At 40.5% G+C, this 21664-nt stretch overlaps 1 protein-coding gene across 2 annotated transcripts in view; it reads right to left on the reverse strand.

The window, feature by feature from the left end:
* Window positions 1-19207, reverse strand: part of Ddx50 (DExD-box helicase 50) — a 30685-nt gene extending 11478 nt beyond the window's left edge. The window contains exons 1-9 of one of the 2 annotated variants that reach the window (XM_028776845.1): window positions 19017-19207; window positions 15564-15673; window positions 14941-15228; window positions 11866-11941; window positions 11342-11520; window positions 9321-9438; window positions 9021-9206; window positions 8405-8550; window positions 4243-4392 (exon numbers count right to left, since the gene is read on the reverse strand). In XM_028776845.1, the coding sequence (XP_028632678.1) occupies window positions 4243-4392; window positions 8405-8550; window positions 9021-9206; window positions 9321-9438; window positions 11342-11520; window positions 11866-11941; window positions 14941-15120 (1035 nt within the window). In that variant the 5' untranslated portion in view covers window positions 15121-15228; window positions 15564-15673; window positions 19017-19207. The remainder of the gene's footprint in view (window positions 1-4242; window positions 4393-8404; window positions 8551-9020; window positions 9207-9320; window positions 9439-11341; window positions 11521-11865; window positions 11942-14940; window positions 15229-15563; window positions 15674-19016) is intronic. The other variant, XM_028776843.1, reaches the window with a different exon arrangement.
* Between the last annotated feature and the right edge of the window lie 2457 nt (window positions 19208-21664).

Raw genomic sequence — 21664 nt, forward strand, 5'->3', positions numbered from 1 at the left:
TTGAATCAGGATCCTCTGGAAGAGCAGTCAGTGCCCTTAACTGTTGAGCCATCTCTCCAACTCCAATGTATGAGGTCTTTAAAAGAAACAAACAAACAACCGGGGGTGGGAGGTGGGGGGTGGGGGGGACCAGGTCTGGAGAAATGTTCGGCAGGGAAAGACATTTGCCACCAAAACTGCCAACCTGAACTAAATCCCTGGGTCCCATATGGTAGAAAGGAAAGAACAGAATCTTGTAAACTGTCCTTTATCCTTCACACTGTTCAGTGTGGCATGTGTCCATGTCCATGTACACTAAATACTAAGTAAATGTAAAAAATTCAAAACCCAAAACACACCAGAAAATTAGTTCATAATATATATGTCTTATTTAATATCAGCTGCCTAAAAAATAACTGCTGAAGATTGGAAGGAGTCTATACAACTCCTATTGTATGTCCACAGTGCCAAGGTTTGTATCCTTTGTCATCCTAGTCAAGGACTGCCTAGAGAGTAACGAAAGGTTCCATCACTGAGCTACATGCTAGACTGAAAATTGTCATGTCTAGTGCCTTTTTTTTTTTTTGGGGGGGGGGGAGGACAGTCATAAGATGTTGCCTTAACTAGTCTCAAACTCACCATCCTGCAGCTTTAGCTTCTTAAATGCAGAGATTGTAAGCACCATCAGGCCTGGGTTTTCTGTTTGGGTTTATTAAAAATTTTAACAAGGCACGGCGGTGCACGCCTTTAGTTCTAGAACTTAAGAAGCAGAGGTAGGTGGATCTACGAGTTTAAGGCCAACCTGGTCTACAGAGTGAGTTCCAGGACAACCAGAGATACACATGAAAAGTAAGTTTTAATATTTTTAAAGATTTATTTTATGTGTATCAGTGTTTTACCTGCATTAATGCCTGGGCATCACATTTTGCACCCTCAAAAGTCAGAAGGCTATCAAACTGGAGTTACAGACAGTTGTTAGCCCCTATATGGGCACTGAGATTCAGATTCAGGTTCTCTGGAAGAGCAGCAGCCAATGTTCTTATCTGCTATGCCATCTCTCCATCTCTCCAGCACTAGTAGCTTTTTTTGAGACAGTATGAGCCCAGGCTGGTATTGAATTTGCTACAGTCCTACTTCTACCTTCTCAACACTGGGATTATAGGTTTGCTGCCATAACTAGCAGGGACACTTTTAATCTTTTAAAAATAAGTACAGGAGGCCAGGGTTCTGGTAAACACTTTTAATCCCAACACTCCAAAGCTGAGGCAGGCAGACAGATCTCTATGGATGGCAAAAGCTCACCAATCGGCTAATCTAGGCAACAAGGGATGCTATGTCAAACAAGGAGGAAAGCATTGACATCCACAGTTGTCCTATGACCATCACATACCAAATATTCATTCATTCACTCATCCATTCATTCTCTGTCACACACACACACACACACATTTTGCCTGCAAGGATGTTTGTGTACCACACTCAGTGCCTAGTGGCCAGAAAAGGGGTATCAGATTCCCTGGAACTGGAGTTGTAGACAGCTGTTAAGAAATCAACTGACATAAAAGAAAAAACATGGCTAAGGAGTTTGGGTGAAAATTCTTATACATAAATGCTACCTGGGGAATAAAATACAAAATATATAGTTAAGAGATTTGAGAGTAGAACAAATGAACATTGTCCTGGAACAACAGTGAACAACTGAGTGTAAGGAGTGTAACTGAGTGTAAGGAGAAAGGTATCATGAACAAATTTACATTTAGGAGGAGAAAGACCCTAAAGCCAGTGAGGTAGTATACGGCTTTAATCCAAACACTCAGGAGCCTAAGGCCAGCATGGTGCACACACCCCTACCTTATTTATCTTTTACTTGTTTTTCCAAGAGTTACTCTGTGTAGCCTAGCTGTTTTAGAACTCACTCGAGACCAGGCTGCAATTAAACTCAGATCCGCCTGCCTCTGCCTCCCAAATGTGTCACCATGCCTGGCTTACTCACTCACACTTATTTTATGTATTTTATGTATATAGCTAAGTGCCTGCATGTATGTGTATACTCCCTGTGCATGCCTGATACCTTTGGAAGCCAGGGGGGGGTCAGGTTACCTGACACTGGTGTTACAGACAGCTGTGGCCCACTATGAGTGCTGGAATAAAGCTCATGTCCTCTGCAAAATCAGCAAATGACCTTAACCACTAAACTCTCTCTCCAGCCCCCACAAAACAGAATCTTTATCTGACAGTGATTCTGGCGAGAGGAAACTGAAGAGATGACGCTGACAAACGAAGCAGCTTTGTGGGTGCTAACAGTTGGTGCTAGAGAGCAGTGGAGAATGTCTATGTCTTACCAACTAGAAGCAAAAAAGACAGACTTGGTCCCAGCAAAGAGGCAAATGTGAAATAGCCTCAATTTGAAATTGCTTTCAAAACAAAAAAACAAAACAAAACAAAACTTGTCCATTCTTGTTCAGAAGAAGCAGCTCAGTAATTATTTCCATTTATAGGTATACTGGATCTTGATTTGTAAATTACTAATATAGAAAAAAGTATACGGTAATAAAATCTGTTACATATGGACAGGTTGGGATTTCTTATTTTTTTGTTCCATCAATAGCACTGGTTACACAAAACAAATTAAGTACTTCCTGTAGTTGTTTCTTTTATCAGAAAAGAGTATCATATCATGTATATGTCCCCCAAAATGTTGGGGAAACTGTCCAGTCATTCATTACTAAGTCTGAGGTCACTTTTAGTTGGTATACAGAATGACTATTTGGGAGTGTACAAATAAAATACTTAGGCAACAACATTCCTGTTTGTTGGCTGATTGCTCAATTTTCATTTTTAATAGTTATTCACTTATTTTGTGTGTAAGGGAGTGTACAGGCCATGGCATTCCTGTGGAGATCAGAATACAACTTGATGGTCTTTATTTCAGAGATCTGGCATGTTAAACCACACTCACCTATAATTCACTCTTACAACAGAAGTTGAAAATATTATTGATTCTTTTTTTTTTTTTTTTGAGACAGGGTTTCTCTGTGTAGCCCTGGCTATCCTGGATCTCACTTGGTAGACCAGGCTGGCCTCGAACTCAAAAATTCACCTGCCTCTGCCTCCCAAGTGCTGGAATTAAAGGCGTGTGTCACCACCACCCAGCAAAATATTATTGATTCTTACAAACTAAAATTGATTCTGTCAACTTCCGTATTTTCTAGATCATATTTCAGATGTCTTGTCAATGAAATGGCTCACTGGGTAAGAGCATTTGCTGCACAAGCCTGAGGATTAAGTTCAAATCCACAGAGCCAATGTGAAAAGCCAGGTGTGACTGACTGCGCTCATTCCTGTAACAGCAGTGCTGGGGGAGTACCGTGAGAACAGGTGATAGGGATCACTAAGGGAATGCTACTAAATGCCTTAGTGATGAAGAGACCTGCCTCAAAGTGACTAAGGCAGAAGAAAATGATAGAGCAGGATACTTGATCTCCTCCTCTGGGCTCTGTGGGCCTGTGCATACACACTTATATGCACGCACACAAAAATAGCATCTTAAAATTCTGCTAATGAAAACTGACAGAATTCCCTCCTGACATCATATAAACTCCAAAAACATAAATTTTATATATTATTTAAGAGATTTAAGGCAGAGGCAGGCAGATTTCTGAGTTCGAGGCCAGCCTGGTCTACAGAGTGAGTTCCAGGACAGCCAGGGCTACACAGAGAAACCCTGTCTCGAAAAACCAAAAAAAAAAAAAAAAAAAAAAAAGAGAGAGAGAGAGAGAGATTTATTTTACCTTTAATTCTATGTATGTGGGTGTCTGTGTTTGGGCATGTAAAAATGAGTAGTAAGGTACCCAAAGAGGATTCCCCTGGAACTATAGTTACAGGTTGTGAGTTTCTTTATTTGGGTGCTGGGAGTTGAACTTGGGTCCTCTGGAAGAGCGGTATGTATTTTTAATGATGGAGGAATCTCTCCAGCCCCATACTATGACTTTAAATTTCTTGGGACTGGCTAAGTGGTATACTACTTGCCTAGCATGGAACAGAGCCCTGGTTTGATTGCTAGCAGAAGGGAAAACAAACAAACAAAAACAACAACAACAACAAAAAACTACTATGACTTAATATATGAGAAAAAAGTTTGCTACAATGTCTCTCTGAATTACTCTATTTTGAAGAGACTCAATTTTGGTCTATAGAGAGCAATGTGCAGTTTTGCCTAGAGATACGTCTCTATTACCTAGGAAAAGCATAAAGAAAGCTTACCTGCTTTATGTGTGGATTCATGGCCATTTCAGTAACATTCTTCTTAGTCTCACAGAAGATAATAGCTCTCCCTTCAGATCCACTGTAGACCTGAAGGACATCTCCAATCACTGCTGGTCTCTGAGACCAATGACACTGGATAGCCAAATGCTTCAAGAAAAGAAAAGAAAAGAAAAGAAAAGGCAAAATTTCTACTTTATCAAAAGTTATCTTCTAAAGAAACAGGATGAAAGCTCAGCTGGCAGAGTGTGTGCCTGGCATAAATTTAGTCCTGGGTTAGATGCCCTCCCCCCTGACCCCCAGCATTGCATAACGCAGGACTGGTGACACATACCTGGCCAATAACCTCAAGGCTAGCCTAGTCTATGAGTGAAACCCAGTCCCAAACAGACAGAAGGGCTAGGGATATAAGTGAATGGTAGACCATTTCACTAACATGCACAAACTCTGGGGCCAATCCCTAGTGGCTGCAGAAAATGAAAATATGTATTATCTGAATTTACCTAAGGAAAAATGTCAGACACAAAGTATCATACTATGTGTAATTACAATTATCTGAACTATTCATAACAGGTATCTCCACAGAGAAAGATTAGCTGTTGCCAGGGTCAACTGGGGAAGGACAGAATGGGAAAATGATTCTCTAAGTTAAGTTCCAGAGCTGCCTTTTGGAATAAGGAGGACAGAAGTGTGGTTATGGATCCTAAATATAATACTAACTGATACTGGATTATACATAAGACTGGGCCCTGGAGTCAATCTCAGCACCAAAAACTAAAATAATAGCCAAGATGGATATATATGTAATATAATAGATATAGCATTAAGCCAGGTGTAGCCCAGCCTCCCTGTCTGCTGTCTGAGCATTTAGGAGACTGAGACTGTTGAACTCATCCCAGAATACATAGCACGATACAACCTTAAAAGAAGATAAGGGGGAGATAATTCAAGTGGATGCAGAAAGATCAGCCCAATGCAATCTTTAGCTACATATAAGTTCCAAGTTTCAAAACAAAAAATATAAAGATGAAAATAAAGTATTAATAGGATCTACATGCTGGGTACATATACATATAAGTATATTCACTATAAAATTCTTTCAACCTGTCTGAATGCTTACAAATTTCACACAATAAAAAGTAGGAAAAGGTTAAGCTGTGTTCTTTTATCATTCAGCTTATCTTTCATTTACTTAGTGTATATGTTTGCACATGAGCACAAGCCACAGCATACATGGAGAGAACAAGAGAGACACCTTGTGGAAGTCAGCTCTCTCTCTCTCTCTCTACCATGCAGGTCCCAGGAATCAAATCCAGGTCATCAACAGGTTTGCTGCAAGCACCTTTACCCACCAGACGAGCTCACTGGTCCTATTATAGAAGGTCCTATTTTTTTATATATATAACTTATATAATATATATTATATAAATTATATAAAAACTTTATTTATTTGTAAGATTTACCTATTTTTATTTTATGCATGTGGATGTTTTGCCTGTCTGTATGTCTGTATTCCAAGTGCACACAGTATAAAAAAACTCTGAGTGATCTTTCTCTCCAGTTCTCTCTCCCTGTTTTTGTTTTTGTTAGGGCTACTGTCTTACTAAGTAGCCCAGGATGGCCTGGAACTGGCTACTCAGATCTGCCTGCCTATGCCCCTCCCCCTGCCACCTGCCTCCCATCACCAATAATCAAATTAAAGGCATATACCACCAACCCAGGCTTACTACAGATAAATATATACATAATAGATACAGATAATATATATAAATGCGATATCGCAATTATAGACTACCTGCAAGCAAATTAAAAAAGGACAAAGACTAAGATTTGTTTGTACCACGTATAACAAAATCTTGTTCTTTTTCCGCTACCTCAAAAAAAAGAAAGAAAAAGAAAAAAAAAAGAAAGATAACCTAAATCAGACCAAATCCACAATTTAACCAACATGTGAAATAACATGGCAGGGACACACTTAAGACTTTAAGATACAACACAATCTTTTTGGTTTTGAACAAAAAGTACAAAGTGGGGAAGGGAAACAGATATGAAAGCACACCAGCAGTTCAAAACCAAGAAGTAGGGTAGGATGACAAGACATGGACCAGCCAGGGCTAAACACCAAGACACTGACCTAAAAACAAACAGCTGGGGCCCAGGTAATGGTAGCACACTCCTTTATTTGGTCTACAGACCAAGTTCCAGGACAGCCAGGGCTACACAGAGAAATCCTGCCTCGAAAAACCAAACTAACAACAAATGGCTGGGTGTGGTGGTGTACACCTTCAAAACCAGCACTAGGGAGGCAGAGGCAGGCAACCTGATTCAAAGTCAGGCTGGAAGCTACAAAGGAGGTTCCAGATCAGACCAAGGCTACAGGTGAGAGGCTTTCTCAAAAACTAAACAGGGCTGCAGAGACAGTTCAGTAGTTAAAAAAGCATTTTGTTCTATCAGAAGACCCCTGATTTAGTTCCCAGCACCCATACAACCATCTAACTCCAAGTCTAGAACATTTAATGCCATAAATGCAGGCAAAAACTCATACAAATAAAAGGTCAATCTCAGTGTTGCAAGCATCTTTGTCATTTCAAGACATGGTTTGAACTCAGGGTAGGGTAAGAGGATGTGGCTTTGGTTGGGAGAGTCCTTACCTAGTGTGCATGAAGCCCTGGGTTCTATCTCCAGTGCCACAGACACCTAGTGTAGCAGCACTGTCCTATAATCCAACACTTGGGAGATAAAGGCAGCAGGATCAGAAGTTAAAGGTCACCTTCTGTTAACAAATGAGTCTGAATCCAGCCTTAAATGCGGGATAATGTAAAGATGGTTGGTAATACTTGAAATTCAGGAGTGAAAAATATAAGGGATAAAAATGGTTAAAGCCTAGAAAATAGTATTTATCTGTTATGCCATTCAGTCTATGAATATATTTGCAAATGTCTTAAATTGTTCTTCACTAGAACACTATATTCTTATTGTAAAACCACTAACATTACAAAATATGCAAACCTTTCGCTGACTATTCCAGCACTGCAATGTCCCCTTTTCAGGAAATAATCATGTTGGTATTCATTTTTTGGACTTAACACTTTATATACCAAGTAAGTCCATTTAGCATTGCATGTATTTCTGATACGTTGCCTAGCAAATGGACAGTGATACACATGCAGTACACACCTTATAGTCACAAATACTGCACACAGCACCGCTAACTCTTTCTTATTACAAACACTCTCAATCTTCATCTCCTGACATCACATTATCAACCTTTCCCTCAGGTTTCTTCTGCTGACATCTATGTTTAAAAAGCCTTTGGCAACTCTCTCAGGAAAGCCCACACCCGTCCTCTAGTGTGTCCTACTTTCTTCTTTGGCACCTCTTTCCTTCTCCTGCTACATTTTGGCTATCTCAACACTACTTAAAGGTCTGTTTTAATTATACTTATCGTGAGCACGCACGTGCACATTTGTATGCCACAATGTATGTGTGGCAGTCAGGACAATTAAGTCAGTTCTGTCTTTTCCTCACAGAGGTCTTGACTCAGGCCATCAGGCTTGGCTCATTACCCACTGAACCGTCTCACAGGTCCTGTAATAAATACTCTTTTACCACTAGTAAGAACCACCTCCTGTTGCATTCTTTTCCTCCTCTCTCCTTTTATGGATGTGTTACTGTTTTTGAGACAACTCTTCAGACTGTCACAATGTCATTCAGGTTAACTTGTACCTCACTATGTAGCCTCTGCTGACTTCAACTTAATGGGATCCTCCTGGCTGGGTCTCCTGCGCATGTACCACCATACCTGCCCTCTGGAGCAATAAACACGCCTGACATGTTTCTAACATTATCATGTTTTACATTAGGCCTCCCTTGATTGCACACTCACTTCATTCCTATTTATTCTATCTGTGCGTCAGTTCCAAACTACTAGCAACCTTTTTTTTCTCCCTTTGAGAACTGGGAATTGAACTTACGGCCTAATGAATGCTGAACATGTGCTCTACCATTGAGGTGTGGTCCACAGCACTACACAGGTATCTTACTAAGAGCAGGGAAGAGGTAAGGCTTGAAGAGGTACCTCAAACTTGAGTTAGCTTCATCAAATTTCAAAAGTAAACACCAATTAAAAAGCTAAAATCTACATGCTGGCAAAGCTACTTACTTCCACAGTGGTTGCAGCTTTTTGAGTCATTTTTCCAACAAGGTCAACCTGTTCATATCTGGATTTCATGTATTTTTTTGCAACTTTGTATACCCACTGTGGGCAAGTTGCAGAAAAAAGTAAGGTCTGAGGATTGTCTTCTGAATCTTAAACAAACAAAAAGAATTCAAATGTTTTCTTAATGTCCCATGATGTAGTCACCTTTTAAAAATCACCCCAAGCTTCAAAACAAAACAAAAAAAAGAAAAATTATAAACTTGGGGCAAGTTTTTAACATACAAACTTCAGTACAACTATTAAACTTTCAAATGAAACAAAAAGAAAACTAAACTAGAAAGAAAAGTAAAAACTTAAGAAAGGACAGTAAGTAACCCAAGAAATGGATAAAATGAGTTAGTAAATCTACATGGAAGATTACAGAATAATCAAGGGAAGATTCAGAATATGCTTTGTACCTTCTTTTTTAAAGAAAGGATACCAAATAACTTTAATTTTGTTAATATACCAGGAAACAAGGTAATAAAAATTATGAAATGAATTTTCAAGCTTTTATTACAACAACAACAACAACAACAAAACCCAGCTGCTAATATACTTATTTCAAACAAGGACATACCAGTTTTGTAGGATTCATGAATAATATCTTCGACTTGTTCAGCAAAACCTAAATCTAACATTTGATCTACTTCATCAAGCACAACATGGCGTAGCTTTGAAAGATCCAAACGGCCACTTTGCAGATGGTCTTTGATACGCCCTGGGGTCCCAACAAGGATGTCAATACCATTCCGAATCTGATTAACTGCAAGGAAAGAATCACCAGGAATATGTTAAAAGCAAATGTATGCTTTTACATTATTTCTTTAGATTTAAAATTAGTCAATCCAGCTTTGGACTATGGTATATATTTACTTACTCTGGCTTTGATACGATGTCCCACCGTAAAAACACGCCACATTGAGTTTTCTAGTTATATCTTTGAAATCTTTGGCTACTTGATTTGCCAATTCCCTTGTTGGAGCCAAAACAAGTACCTGAGCAAAAAGTTTAAAAAAGAAAGATACAACTTTCTAAAGACTGATGTAAACTCTACCTGAAAGGACATTTCTGTAAAGACGCATTTAGAATAAGGATCTCAACATTAACTTCATAAGCACTTAAAGACAGAGCTGGGTGTACTGTTAATGACAAAACAATTATCTATAATGCATAAACTGGGTTTCATTCCTAGCCTTAGGGTGTGCGGTCAAAGAAAACAAATACAGACAACAAGAACGGCTTATATTTACTATAACATATTTTATCAGACTTCAGAAGTCACTTTCCTGGGTTGGGATAGTTCAGTTGGCCAAGTGTTTGCTCAGTATGCATGGTAATGTATCCTTACAATCCTAGCATTTGGGAGGTGGAGGTAAAAGGATTGTCTTCAATTACAGAGTGACCTCAAGGCCTGCCTAGGCTACATGAGACCCTATCTCAAAAAACAAACAAACCAACTATAAAAGAGCACAGCACTTAACGAGGTCCCCAAGCCTCTTAAGATGATTTCTTTGTCTCTTTCTACTCCCCCGCACCACATTTATAGTATTCCCTTAAAATACAGTTATACATCCATAGACAGACAGACAGACAATGTACACTATCTGCTGACTGTCTAGCTCATCTACTCAAATGTAAGGTCAAAGAATATGTAAGTTTCTGACAGGCGAGCCACTGTAGTCTCTGGACTTTAAGAAGTAGCTGGCATAGAACAAATACTCAAAACATATTTGTCAAGGTAAAGATGGTTCATACACTGAGTACTTGTGCTCCTTATGAAGTAGTAAATTTGATCAATGAATTAGTGAATTTTGTCATGAAAAACAGATGAGGTGGCATTAGTATGCCAATTTCATCAGACATGGAACTTGAGTCAGTGAGGTTGTAAGCCTTGTGCAAGAACCAACAGCTAGAACTGGTGGAGCCATGATCTCAGAAGTATCTTCTAACGGACTAAGGCAAGTGCAACTATTTCCTATCTGTATTACTTGCAATTGTGCAAAGATTACTGCATTACCTGCAAATTTCAACAAAGGAAAATGATTTATCCTGTAAACCAATAACAGCCAACATGATATGAGATCATTGATCCTAAGCCATTTTGATGTTATTCTATTCATATACATGTGAATCTGCTTTTATATAATATTGGAAAGATTTAAACGCACAAACATACCTGTTCAAATCATTATGATGACTTTTCTTCTTCACTGTTACAAACCTTAAAGTGCACACAGGTTCTAAAAATGTCAAATTTTAGACTAGAATTTTACTAGTTTCCTCTGTTGATTTTTACTATTTATAAGTTAAGATGTATTTCTACTACCCAATAACATCATATTACTGATATAATATTCTTCATAAAAAGTCAACCTGTGAAATAATACTAAATATTTACTGAATTGCCAAGTGAATACCTCATTAGAAAATTCATTATTTAAAAGGAAAGGTCAGGGATGAAAAGTCACTAAATATACTAAATATAAATACTTTTATAAGGTAGACTGACTCCATAATACAAAGTTATGGAAGACATCTAAACATCCAGAGATATTAAATTTATGCTCATTAACTAATCTTCTTTAGCTTGGCTTAAAATTTTCCTATCTGAAAAACAATCTCTTACTTTAGGAATCAAAATTTAACTTTATAAAAAAGGGGCACTGACTCTGTAAGGGGAGGGATATACCTGACCTTGAGCCTAGTGTAATTCTCTCAGGGTCTGGGGTACAGCTCGGTGGGAGAGCATGAGCTTAGCATGCACAAGGCCCTGGGTTTGATCCCAGCACCAAGAAAAAAACAAAAACCAAAAAACCAAAAACCAAACCCAGAAGACTACTATTGTTCCTGTCCCTCTTCATTAATGTTAAGAGCTTTTACTCCCTTAATAACCGTTACCTTTGGTGAGCGGCTTTTTTTAATTGTTTCTTGATTTCTTTGGAGCCTTTCAATCAAGGGTATGGCAAAAGAGAATGTCTTTCCTGTTCCTGTCCGGGCTTGAGCAATTAAATCTTTTCCTTCATATACAGGACCAAAGGTTTTAACTTGAATAGGAAAGAGATATGTTACCCCTCGACCTGTAAAATGAGATTTCATTAAAATTTGTGACTAGCATTCAGAAAAAATAAATTCATTTGAAAATGACAATCCTTATTCCTCCATGATTGCCTATGGCCACACTACTCAGTAACATTTACAGTTATTCCTACCCCAAACAGGAAGTAGAATGAAATTGGTCTAATTTGACAAACACATGTAATTCTTTTAGTTAAAACAAGTCAGAATAAAGAAAAGAATGATGTAGAAATAACTGCAATTAAAAAGAGGGGGCTATTTATCTTTATATTCTCCCTTTTGTCAGAAAAGGCACCAAAGTTATATAAAATTACCAGCAGATTTCAATGACATGAAACTCACAGTACCTTTCAGAAGCTTTATGGTCTCCTCAGAAATGGGGAAATTAGAGAAGGCTCCTTCCTTTTGCTCACGTGTTAGAATCTGTTAAAATGAAACCAAAATTCTAAATAATATAGTTTACATTACTTTTTAATCATTTTGAGGGGCAAAAGGAGGCTTCTCAGACAGTGTCTCATATGGCCCAGACTACTCTCAAACATGCTATGCAGCAAAGGATGGTCCCAAGTGTTAAAATTAAAGACATTCACTACCATCCCCAGTCCCATAAAATATCTTCAAAAATAGAATTTGATCCTTTATAGTGTCTTTGAGGCCAGAAAGGGCATCAGGTCCTCTAGACTTACAGAACTTGAGGAATAGACAGTTGTGAACTGACCAGTGTGGGTGCTGAAAATTTAACCTGGGTCCTCTAGGAGCAGCATGTACTCTTAACTACAAAGCCATTTTTCTACCCTCCCAAACTCAGCCCAACCCTAAAATAAGATTTCACTGTGTAGCCTTGGTAGTCCTGGAACTCACTCTGTAGACCAGGCAGACCTTGAACTCAGAAAGTCACCTGGCTCTGCCTCCTGGGTGCTGGGATTACGGCACCGTGACTGGCTAGCTCCTTATTATCTATTTTTCTTTTTAGATTTTTGATGGAATATGCTAGATGTCTCTACAATCTTATTCAGATGATTTTGCAGAGCCAGGAAAATCTACTATCGATGCGTATCATACTATCACTGGTGTGTGTGTGTGTGTGTGTATACATATATATATATACACACATATATTTTTTTTTTATTTTGTTTTGTTTTTGTTCTTTGAGACAGGAGACTCTCTACATAGTCCTGGCTGGTGTGGAACTCACTTGAGGACCAGGCTGGCTTCAAACTCAGAGATTCATCTGACTCTTCCTCTCTAGTGCTGAGATTAAAGGCATATGCCACCACACCTGGCTATAATTTGAATTTTTGGAACCTTTAGCTATTTCCCATTTGTACAGGGGTAATGGACTAAGCTAAATTTAAATACATGAGTTCCTAAAATAAAATTTTCCTCAAGTTTCAACTTGAAAATAACCACCACAACAAAAAAATACCATCTATATAATTGTGACTATAGAAACTAATAAAAGTGTGCTCTAAACAATAAAATGGGACCTAGGACCCTCTTTCTAGACTCATCAGGCACAAGGCACACATAGGATACACATACATACAGGTAGGCAAGCACTCACACATAAAAATTTTTAAAAATAAGTCATTTGCTAGGCATGATGGCACACACCTTTAATCTCAGCACTTGGGAGGCAGAGGCAGGTGGATCTCTATGAGTATGAGGTTAATCCAGTCTGCAAAATGAGTGCCAGGACTGTTCCACTGAGAATCCCTGTCCCTAAAAATAAAAATTTTTAATTTTTTAAAAAGTCTTTTTTAAAAATTGGAAAAATATTACATAAACTGTTTTATAATTTCACTTAGCAAAATACACTGAGTACCTTTCTAACATTCTTATACGCTCTCGGAATAGCTGTGTTCTACTGCACAGACAGCATATTTAACTGACTGCTCATTATTAGAATTTAGGCTACTTAGACTTTTTACTATGATCAGTATTAACTTACGTAGCTTTGTACACAGCATAATTATTATACCCTTAGCATAAAAGGAAAATTCCTAAAATCTAATATGATCAGAACAAAATAACCAAGGCCTGAAATACAGTTCAGAACTTAAGAACAAATTCTGCTCTGGCTGAGAACCTGAGTTTAGTCTGAAGTTCCCATGTCAGGTGGTTCACCAATACCTGTAACCACAGGTTCTGCTCTGAAGGGTCCAAGACCTCTTCTGGCTTCCCTGGACACCCATACCCATGTGGCATGCGTTCTCTCTCTCGCACGCACGCATGCATGCACGCACGCACGCACGCACACATATAATAACAGTTTAGTCTATTATAATACACTGCCTTAGGCAAATTTTAAGAAACCCAGGAGCAATCTATATATTCTACTAGCAAAACAGATAGACTTGTAGGCCCTTACTAAACTCAAACATTTGTGCTTCTTGGCAAATAAATTTACAAGTAAAAAAAAAACACAGGATATCAGTACAAAGTCTTCCTACAATCATCCATGGATCTCACTGACTATCCCAGGGTTTGATTCTCAATGAGGGCTTAAATTACTAGCTATTATCAGATTTGAAGATTATACATTTTTATCAAAGAAAGAATTCAGACATGATAGTGCATGCCTTTAATACCAGCACTCAGGAAGCATAGGTTGAGTTCCCAGCATCCATGTGGCACGTCAGAAGTTCCAAGAGTTCTTACACCCTCTTCTGGCCTCAGTAGACATCAAAAATGCACACAATACACTTACATACATGCAAACAAAACTTATACACTTAAGAGGGAAAAAAAAAAAGTTGTTTTAAAAAGAAAGTAACTATTCTAAAAGATACAGCAGATATAAACTCAGCACAACTGAGCAGGGTGGCACTATCTCCAGAAAGAAAACCAAAACAAAATAAATAAAAACTCTCCATGGTGATATGAACCTGTAATCTCAGCACTTGGAAGGCAGCGCTAAGAGAGTAAAGACTCCAAAGTCACCCACAGCTAACTGTAAAGTCTCAGACTAGCCTGGGCTACTATAACAAACCCCATCGCAACAAATGAATAAACACAACTAAAGTAAGTCTTGGAGTAGAGTCTACTATACTTCCCAAAATTTAATATCCAGAGAAATTCTATCTCAAGAAAGAAAAGGTGGGGTAGCAGCACGTTGGTTCTGTGAAAGGCTTAACAACATGAGTTTGATCCCTGCGACCTACATGACAGAAGGAAAAATGACTCCTGCACGTTATACTCTGGCCTCTATACACAAAATAAATGTATATGTATATATGTAGCACAAAGAGAGAAACAAGGGCCAAAGGGAAAAGGCTGGGTTTCAGCCATACTGGTTCTATGGTTCAAATAAGAACACTAGCTACTAAGCAGAGAACAGCACATAATCAAGTCTAATGAAGCGCACACATCAGGCCGCCTACATTTCAAAGACACCACATGCAACACAGTCTGCTGTATACCTCCTCAGCTTTATCACTGGACTTGTGAGAGTTCTCTGAGGAGGACACTCGCTTTGACCTTTTCTCATACTCATCCACATCTCCGTTTGGCAGGTCTTTTCTTCTTGACTTATGAGATGATGAAAATTCATCTGAAAATCTAAGTCCTTCTTTGGTGTCTCCATTTAGCTTCTCTCTCATTTTAGCTTTTTTGGGCTTGGGAGCATCCAGGTCCTCTGTAACACCATTTTCTCTTGTGTCTGTTCTCTCCTCTGATTCAGAATGGTGCCTGGACTTCCTTCTATCACTCTGTAGACAAAAACAAACAGTGACAAGCTCTCCTTCTAAAATCCTAAGGAAGCTCAAGTATGATTCCCCAACCAGCTAAGCTCAACCTACAATTACACTCAACACTCTACCTGCAAGAAATCCAGACTGGTTAGTAATGCCGAAGTCTGCATCTTACCTGCTTCTATTTTTCAAGATTCAGTCTCTAGAACATTTCTAGTCCCATCCTAAGACTTTTAGGACAGTTAAATAGTTCCTCTTCAGGAAAAGAACAAAGCCTCAAAATTATAAATTAAAATACAAATAAAAACTTCTAAAATCTCCAATAGGAAAAAAAAAATGTATTGAGTACCTACCCATCATTGAGTAATGTTTTCGTCTTATCTTGTTTTAATCTTCATAACAACCCTATCAGGGAAGTACAGGTCCATAATCCCTTATCCGAAATTCCGAAATCCATAAAGCTCTGAAAACCGAAAGTGTTTTTGTAACTTATATGGAGATAGAACCTTATCTGATCTGAATTCACTTGATGGCAAAATTTAACTACAACGAATGTGAAGCACCTTACTGTCTTTATTCATCCCATTTAGTGTGACCCTCCATCTGTAACATTAAGGCTGCAGGTCCCCAACCCTTCTAAACCATTTCCAGCTGAAGAGAATTTTAAAACACATCTAGCTCCAATGATTTTGGATAAGGGATGGTGAACCTGTATTATCTTTGCCACTTCAAGATGGAGAGAGAGACTTGGTTCCAAAGGCTATTCTGCAGGTAGAAGTGGAAGGAATGGAATGCAGCCCTGTCTGACCTGAAAGGCTGTGTTCTTTTCACAGCATGCATCTTCCTTGAATTATCTGTTTGTTTCGAGACAGGGGCTCATGTAGCACAGAGTGGTCTGTAACAATGCCTGACCTGCCTGCCTCCACCTTCAAATGCATGGATTACAGGCATGTACTAGTAGATATAGCTCTCCTTGAAAACAACTGATAGTTAAAAGAAAATCAAATGTCATTTATACAAACCAGTTGTTACACTTCCATGAAGAACTACAACACTGAGAACTAAGACTGTGTTTAACAGAACAACAAAAAGTCAAACACCAAGGCACTATTCTGTAACTTCAATTTTAAAATGCAAAACTAAGACTGTAAAGATGGCCCAGCAGTTAAGAGCACTGGCTCCTCTTCCAAAGTACTCAGGTTCAAACCCAGCACCCACATGGTAGCTCCAGGGAATATGACAGCTTTCTGTGGCCTGAGAGGCCTATACATGGTACACAGACATACACACAGGTATAATACCCATAAACACTAAAAAAAAAAAATTTCTAGTTTTTAAAATACCAACTGAAGGCAAGGGTTTTTTTTTATAGACTACAAACAGATGATTTGGAAACATGGTCCTTTAGAATTACTTGATCAAGTAAGTCATGTGCCTCAGTGCTATCTAGTAAATTAGATAGCAGTACATCATCTCACTAAAAGCTACAAGCACCAAACTTCCACAATGCCGATAGAATTCCTGAAGTGCTTTAGCATAAATTTGTCATTCATAAAGTTGAAAAACTGAGTAATATGTAAAAATGCCTTTTAAAAATGTTCTACTTTATTTGATCTTTACTTAACTGCACTAGCCCACAGCTCCCTAAAGTAGTAAGTCCTACAGAAAAACAAGATTATGGAGTCAGGCACGCAGCTCGGATTGCCTCAGAGCCCTGCCCTTTAGGGAGAAGATAGAGCAAGTCAATGTGACCCCTCTATGTCCAAACCCTACAGCACCTGGAGCGCGAAGAACTGACACTAGTCCCTACTGGAGCGCAAGCGGGACAAGCCTCCTGTCCTGTGCTGTTCATCTTCATCGTATCTCTTAGGTCTCAACCTTCTTGAGTGTTTCCTTCTCCTCACCCTTATGTGGAAGCTCACGTCTTCAACCCACACTTCCAGACACTCTTCACTACCTTCATTCCTTTTCTAGGAACATGAATTCCCTATCTCAATATATCCAAACTAGAATTATTTTCATCTCAATGCCAGACTTAGCCTAATATTCTATTTCTGCTATTTGGTATTCAAATTCATTTCCAAATGTCTATTTCTCTTTCATGAAGGGCAATCAACAAGTATAATACTTTTGGAGAATTTACAATGTAAAAGCTACTAACATATAAGAAAATAGTGAAATGTAAGGATACACAAATATACGATCATTTTCCTCAAGAATCTTTGGAAACTATTTCAGGATATATATATAAAGAAAAGCTAACTTTACAAGGAGCACATAAAAATGCCAATCACAGAGTTAACAGTGAAACAAGCCCCCGAAGGCAAATGAGATTACTGTACACTGGTATGGTTAGAAACAAACATTACTTAGACCTTGTCAGAACAGGATTTAAGTGTGAAAGAAAAACTGAGTTTCTCAAGACGAACTAAAATTAAAATAACTGTTTGGGGTTTACATTTATAATCTACCCTAGAAGTCTACAGTAGTAAAATTCAAAGGCTTGAATTCAAGGGGCAAGGAGCTTCTGCTTCGAAAGATGAAAAGGTACGAGAGATCATGGTGGTCATGACAGCACAATTCTACTATACTTAATGACATCAAGTTATACATTTAAAAATGGTATAAAAAAAATACCTTGGGCTATAGTCGAGTTTAACCCCTAGCACTGAAAAATAGAACCCTCAAAATGTAAATTCCAAATTTCGTACATTCTACAAAAACAGAAAAACTAGAGTTGGGACTAGAGCTTAATGCTGGGCATTTGTCAGGCATGCCAGTGGCCCTACTTCAATGCCAATTGGGAAGGTGGCATAAAAGGGAAGGGAAAGTGAATGGCTAGAATTTAAAATTTACCTTGGTGGTAAGTCCTAGGGGTGTTCCCTCATCTCTAGCACTCTACAGAGTAAATATTTTATCAAAAATCAGCTTTTCCACAGTCATTTTCATCATTCTCAGCTCTTTTTTTTTCTCCAGGTCAAACGTCTCCAGTAAAAATTTTACCTGCGCGTTTTTTCTTAGCACCTTAAGATCCTCTATTTTTCAGGGGGTTTTTTGGTTTTTTTTTTTTGTCTTCCTTTTTTTTTTTCTCGGACGGAGGTGGGGGTAGAGCCTCTACAGGCTCCAGGTGGGCAGGGACCATTTTGCATACTTAATTAGTTTAAGCTCCTTGGTACTCAGCAAAGAGTCTGGCACAATTAGCCTCAATAAATACCTGTGGATTGAAAATACTGACAGTAAGGGGCTATTCATAATACAACCCCCACGAACTCCATCACAGCCAAATCCTGGTCAGCCTGGCTGTGACACTATTCCTTAAAGCCTCTATTACCCAATCATGGAGGACTGTAACCCTAGGATAGCCTTTCCCGAGACTGCTGCAGACACGACATCGCGACAGAGAAGCAACACACAGGCAAAGCCATCATCTTTCTCTCAACTCTTCGAAGGCCCTGGAAAACCAAATGAAGGGACTCGCCGCCGAAGAAAGGGAAAACGAGCAGATTCCACGGCGATGGGCGCTCAAGTCTGCCCATCTCTTGGGAGAGATCCAGGAGCAAAGGCCGACGTCGGGCTGAAGTGCCACGGAAGCCGGACCGAAGCCTAGGTCCGTTCTCCTCCAGGTCCGCGAAGTGTGGCGACGGGGATGGTCCCTGGGACCTCGGAGGGCCGGCCGAGCACGGCGAGGGGAAGCCGTCCCTCGGAAGCTCGCGCCCGGTCCTGACAGGTCGTCCCCTTCAGAGACCGCTCCCCTCCCCGCCCAGGCCAGCGCAGCCCGAGGGAGGCGCGGCCCAGCCGCAGCGCACCTTTTGCCGCTCCTTCCTCTGGCTCTCGGACTCTTCCAAGGGTGCCTCGAGCTCCATGATGTCTCCCCAGAGGAGTTTCCCGGGCATTACTGGCCGCCGCCACCTCCCGCCGGGTGCGGTGGCCACGACCACCTACGGCCACCGAGAGCGTGAAAGGAAGCGGGGGCTGGGCGGCCGCCGGCCAAGACCGTGCGTCACTTCCGGGCCACGCACCTCACGGCGGGAGCAAAGCAGCCCGAACTCCCCGGGAGGAAACTCTCCCAGAAAGTCGCAAGCCTCCCTCAGCCAATGAAAACGGGACTGGCCCCGACGGGCCCGCCCATGCTCTGAAGTGACAGGCTTCTCCAGAGCACGGGCCAATCTCCAGGAAGGACGCTCGCGCCCCGGCGCCGCACGAAGAATTCCAAGTGTTTCCCCCCTCCCTCCTCCTCCCCCACTCGGAACACCTCCTTTCCCAGCATGCCCTGCAGCGCTCGAGCAGCCCCCTCACAGGCGATGGGGAAGAGGGGCTGACGCACGACGCAGCGGCTCGTGGGCAAACACGAGCTGAGGCCGGCGGGAGCGCCACGCGCCGTCCAGCCATTCGCCGCCGGAAACTGCAGCCCTTCGCCCCGCCCCCCGCAGTGGGTGGAGCGTTAGCTTGTAACGGCTTCCCACTAGGCCGGTGCCCGGGCATTAACGTTGAGGCTTCCTGGAGTCTACAGAGTCTGCCTGGGTCGGAAGCGGAGGGTCCGCCTCAGGGATGTTAGCCCCTTAAGCAGGCGTTAGGTTATGGCTTCATTTCAGTTCTCACGCATCCCAGAAGAAACAGAACCCACCCGAGAAGGGAATTTATTTATCCAAAGTCAGTAGCGCATGCAAGACTTGATCGGAATCCGCGATGGGCACACCAGTCTCAGAGCTGTAATTTGCCAGAGTTGCAAGGCGTCTCCTATGAAACAGAATAGGGAAAATCCAAAGGAGCCCAAGATAGGAAAGCTAATCCATTGTGTCTGACCGATTACCTGCTTGTAATAAGTACATTTAATCTTAAGGTTCGGGATTAACCGCCTCTGAGATACAAAGTTATAGGAACGATATCAGTATCAGCGAATTGACTTCTTGGTCTTTGTGTATATTCACAAAGACTGGGTTCAATCCCCTGTACCACCTCACAGACCAGGCAAGCCTGCTACCAATTGAACAACAATCCCAGCCTTCAAACCTTGTTTATCATGCTCTCTCCATTCAGTCGATCAGCTATTTCATTCCTGGGGGAAGATGACACCAAACCTAGACGTAGGTGCAGGGGCATTCTCGCAAACTACACAACAGTGTCTAGTGCAGCCGCCTTGTAATCTGAGCCTCAAACACAGGCCTTAGCAATATTATATACGGCTACATGGTCTCAGTTCTAAGATTAGACTTGAATAACCGGAATCACAATATTAAGTTTGCGATAGCTTCCAGACTTCTGTGTCATTAAGGACCGGCTTAACATCAATGACTGTGTCTGAATGTAGTTTTACGGAGTCAGGTCTATAACACCGGGTGTGTTCAAGGTATGATGGTAGAAGAAGGCTTTTGCCACAGGTTGGATGAATAGTTCTGGGTCTCTCCATGTAAACCTTTACAAATCCAAATCTCAATCGCTTTTCTAAATCCTGTTTCCTCTTAGCTACATCCAGGTCTGCAATGATGCACTGTGTCCCCTCAACGGAATATGCTGTGCATAGGAACAGTTGATAGGGTGAACAATGCCACACCCGAGGGGATAAAGGAAACAGATGCTATCTTGTGGTTGAAGGTCACACAAAGGAAGTAAAATTTTACCTCCTTAGGGTCCTATTTTGGGTATTTTTTTTCTCATGCCAAACCTCACAACAAACCTGAAAAGGAAGGGCTAGATTCTATACTCAGGTGACTGCTTCCCAAATGACCTATGACAACCAATGTGGCCTTTCTAAGTCCTAACGGCCTGAACCAACTCTCTGATCCAGCCAGGAGGAGGAGGAGAGTGGAGGCTAGACATGAGTGAGTGGCCCAAGGAGTGGAGGACTGGTGGTTGCCATCAGCCTAACTGATGAGGAAGCGTGAGAACATGGATTTTAATTTAAAACAAAAAAGATGTATATCCAATCATGAGTTTTGGAGCCAAGAGGAATTAAAACATTTATTCTCATTGTTAGGACAAAATACCTGAGAATAGACTTAGGCATTTTATTTGAGGTCATTTTGGCTCATAGCTGGAGGCTAGAGTCCATGAGGGCGGGTAAGCCATGGCAACGGCCTTTCGAGGCAGCTGGTCACTTCATCCATTAGAAGCAGGGCATTTAGCCTGGCAGTTAGGGTGGGTCTTCCCACTTGAATTAACCAGATAAAGATGCTCCCTCACAGCCTACCCAGAGGTTTTCCTCTTAGGTGATTCTAGATCCTATCCAGTTGACCATCAATAGAAACCACCATCATGGACATCAATTCAAAATATAATCACCAATTGACGGGATCAAGTGATCTCCCTGTTCCAGTCTCCTTAGTAACTGCAGCTACAGGCATGAACCATGGCTAGTTCCCAACACAACAATCAGAACGTCTTTTTATTTTCCAAATATTTTTTTATTTAGCTAAGAGCTTCACCATCTAGCCCTAGCTGACCTAGAACTTGATAT

This window comes from Grammomys surdaster, unplaced genomic scaffold (assembly GCF_004785775.1).
Source record: "Grammomys surdaster isolate TR1022 unplaced genomic scaffold, NIH_TR_1.0 273, whole genome shotgun sequence".
NCBI lineage: Eukaryota > Metazoa > Chordata > Mammalia > Rodentia > Muridae > Grammomys > Grammomys surdaster.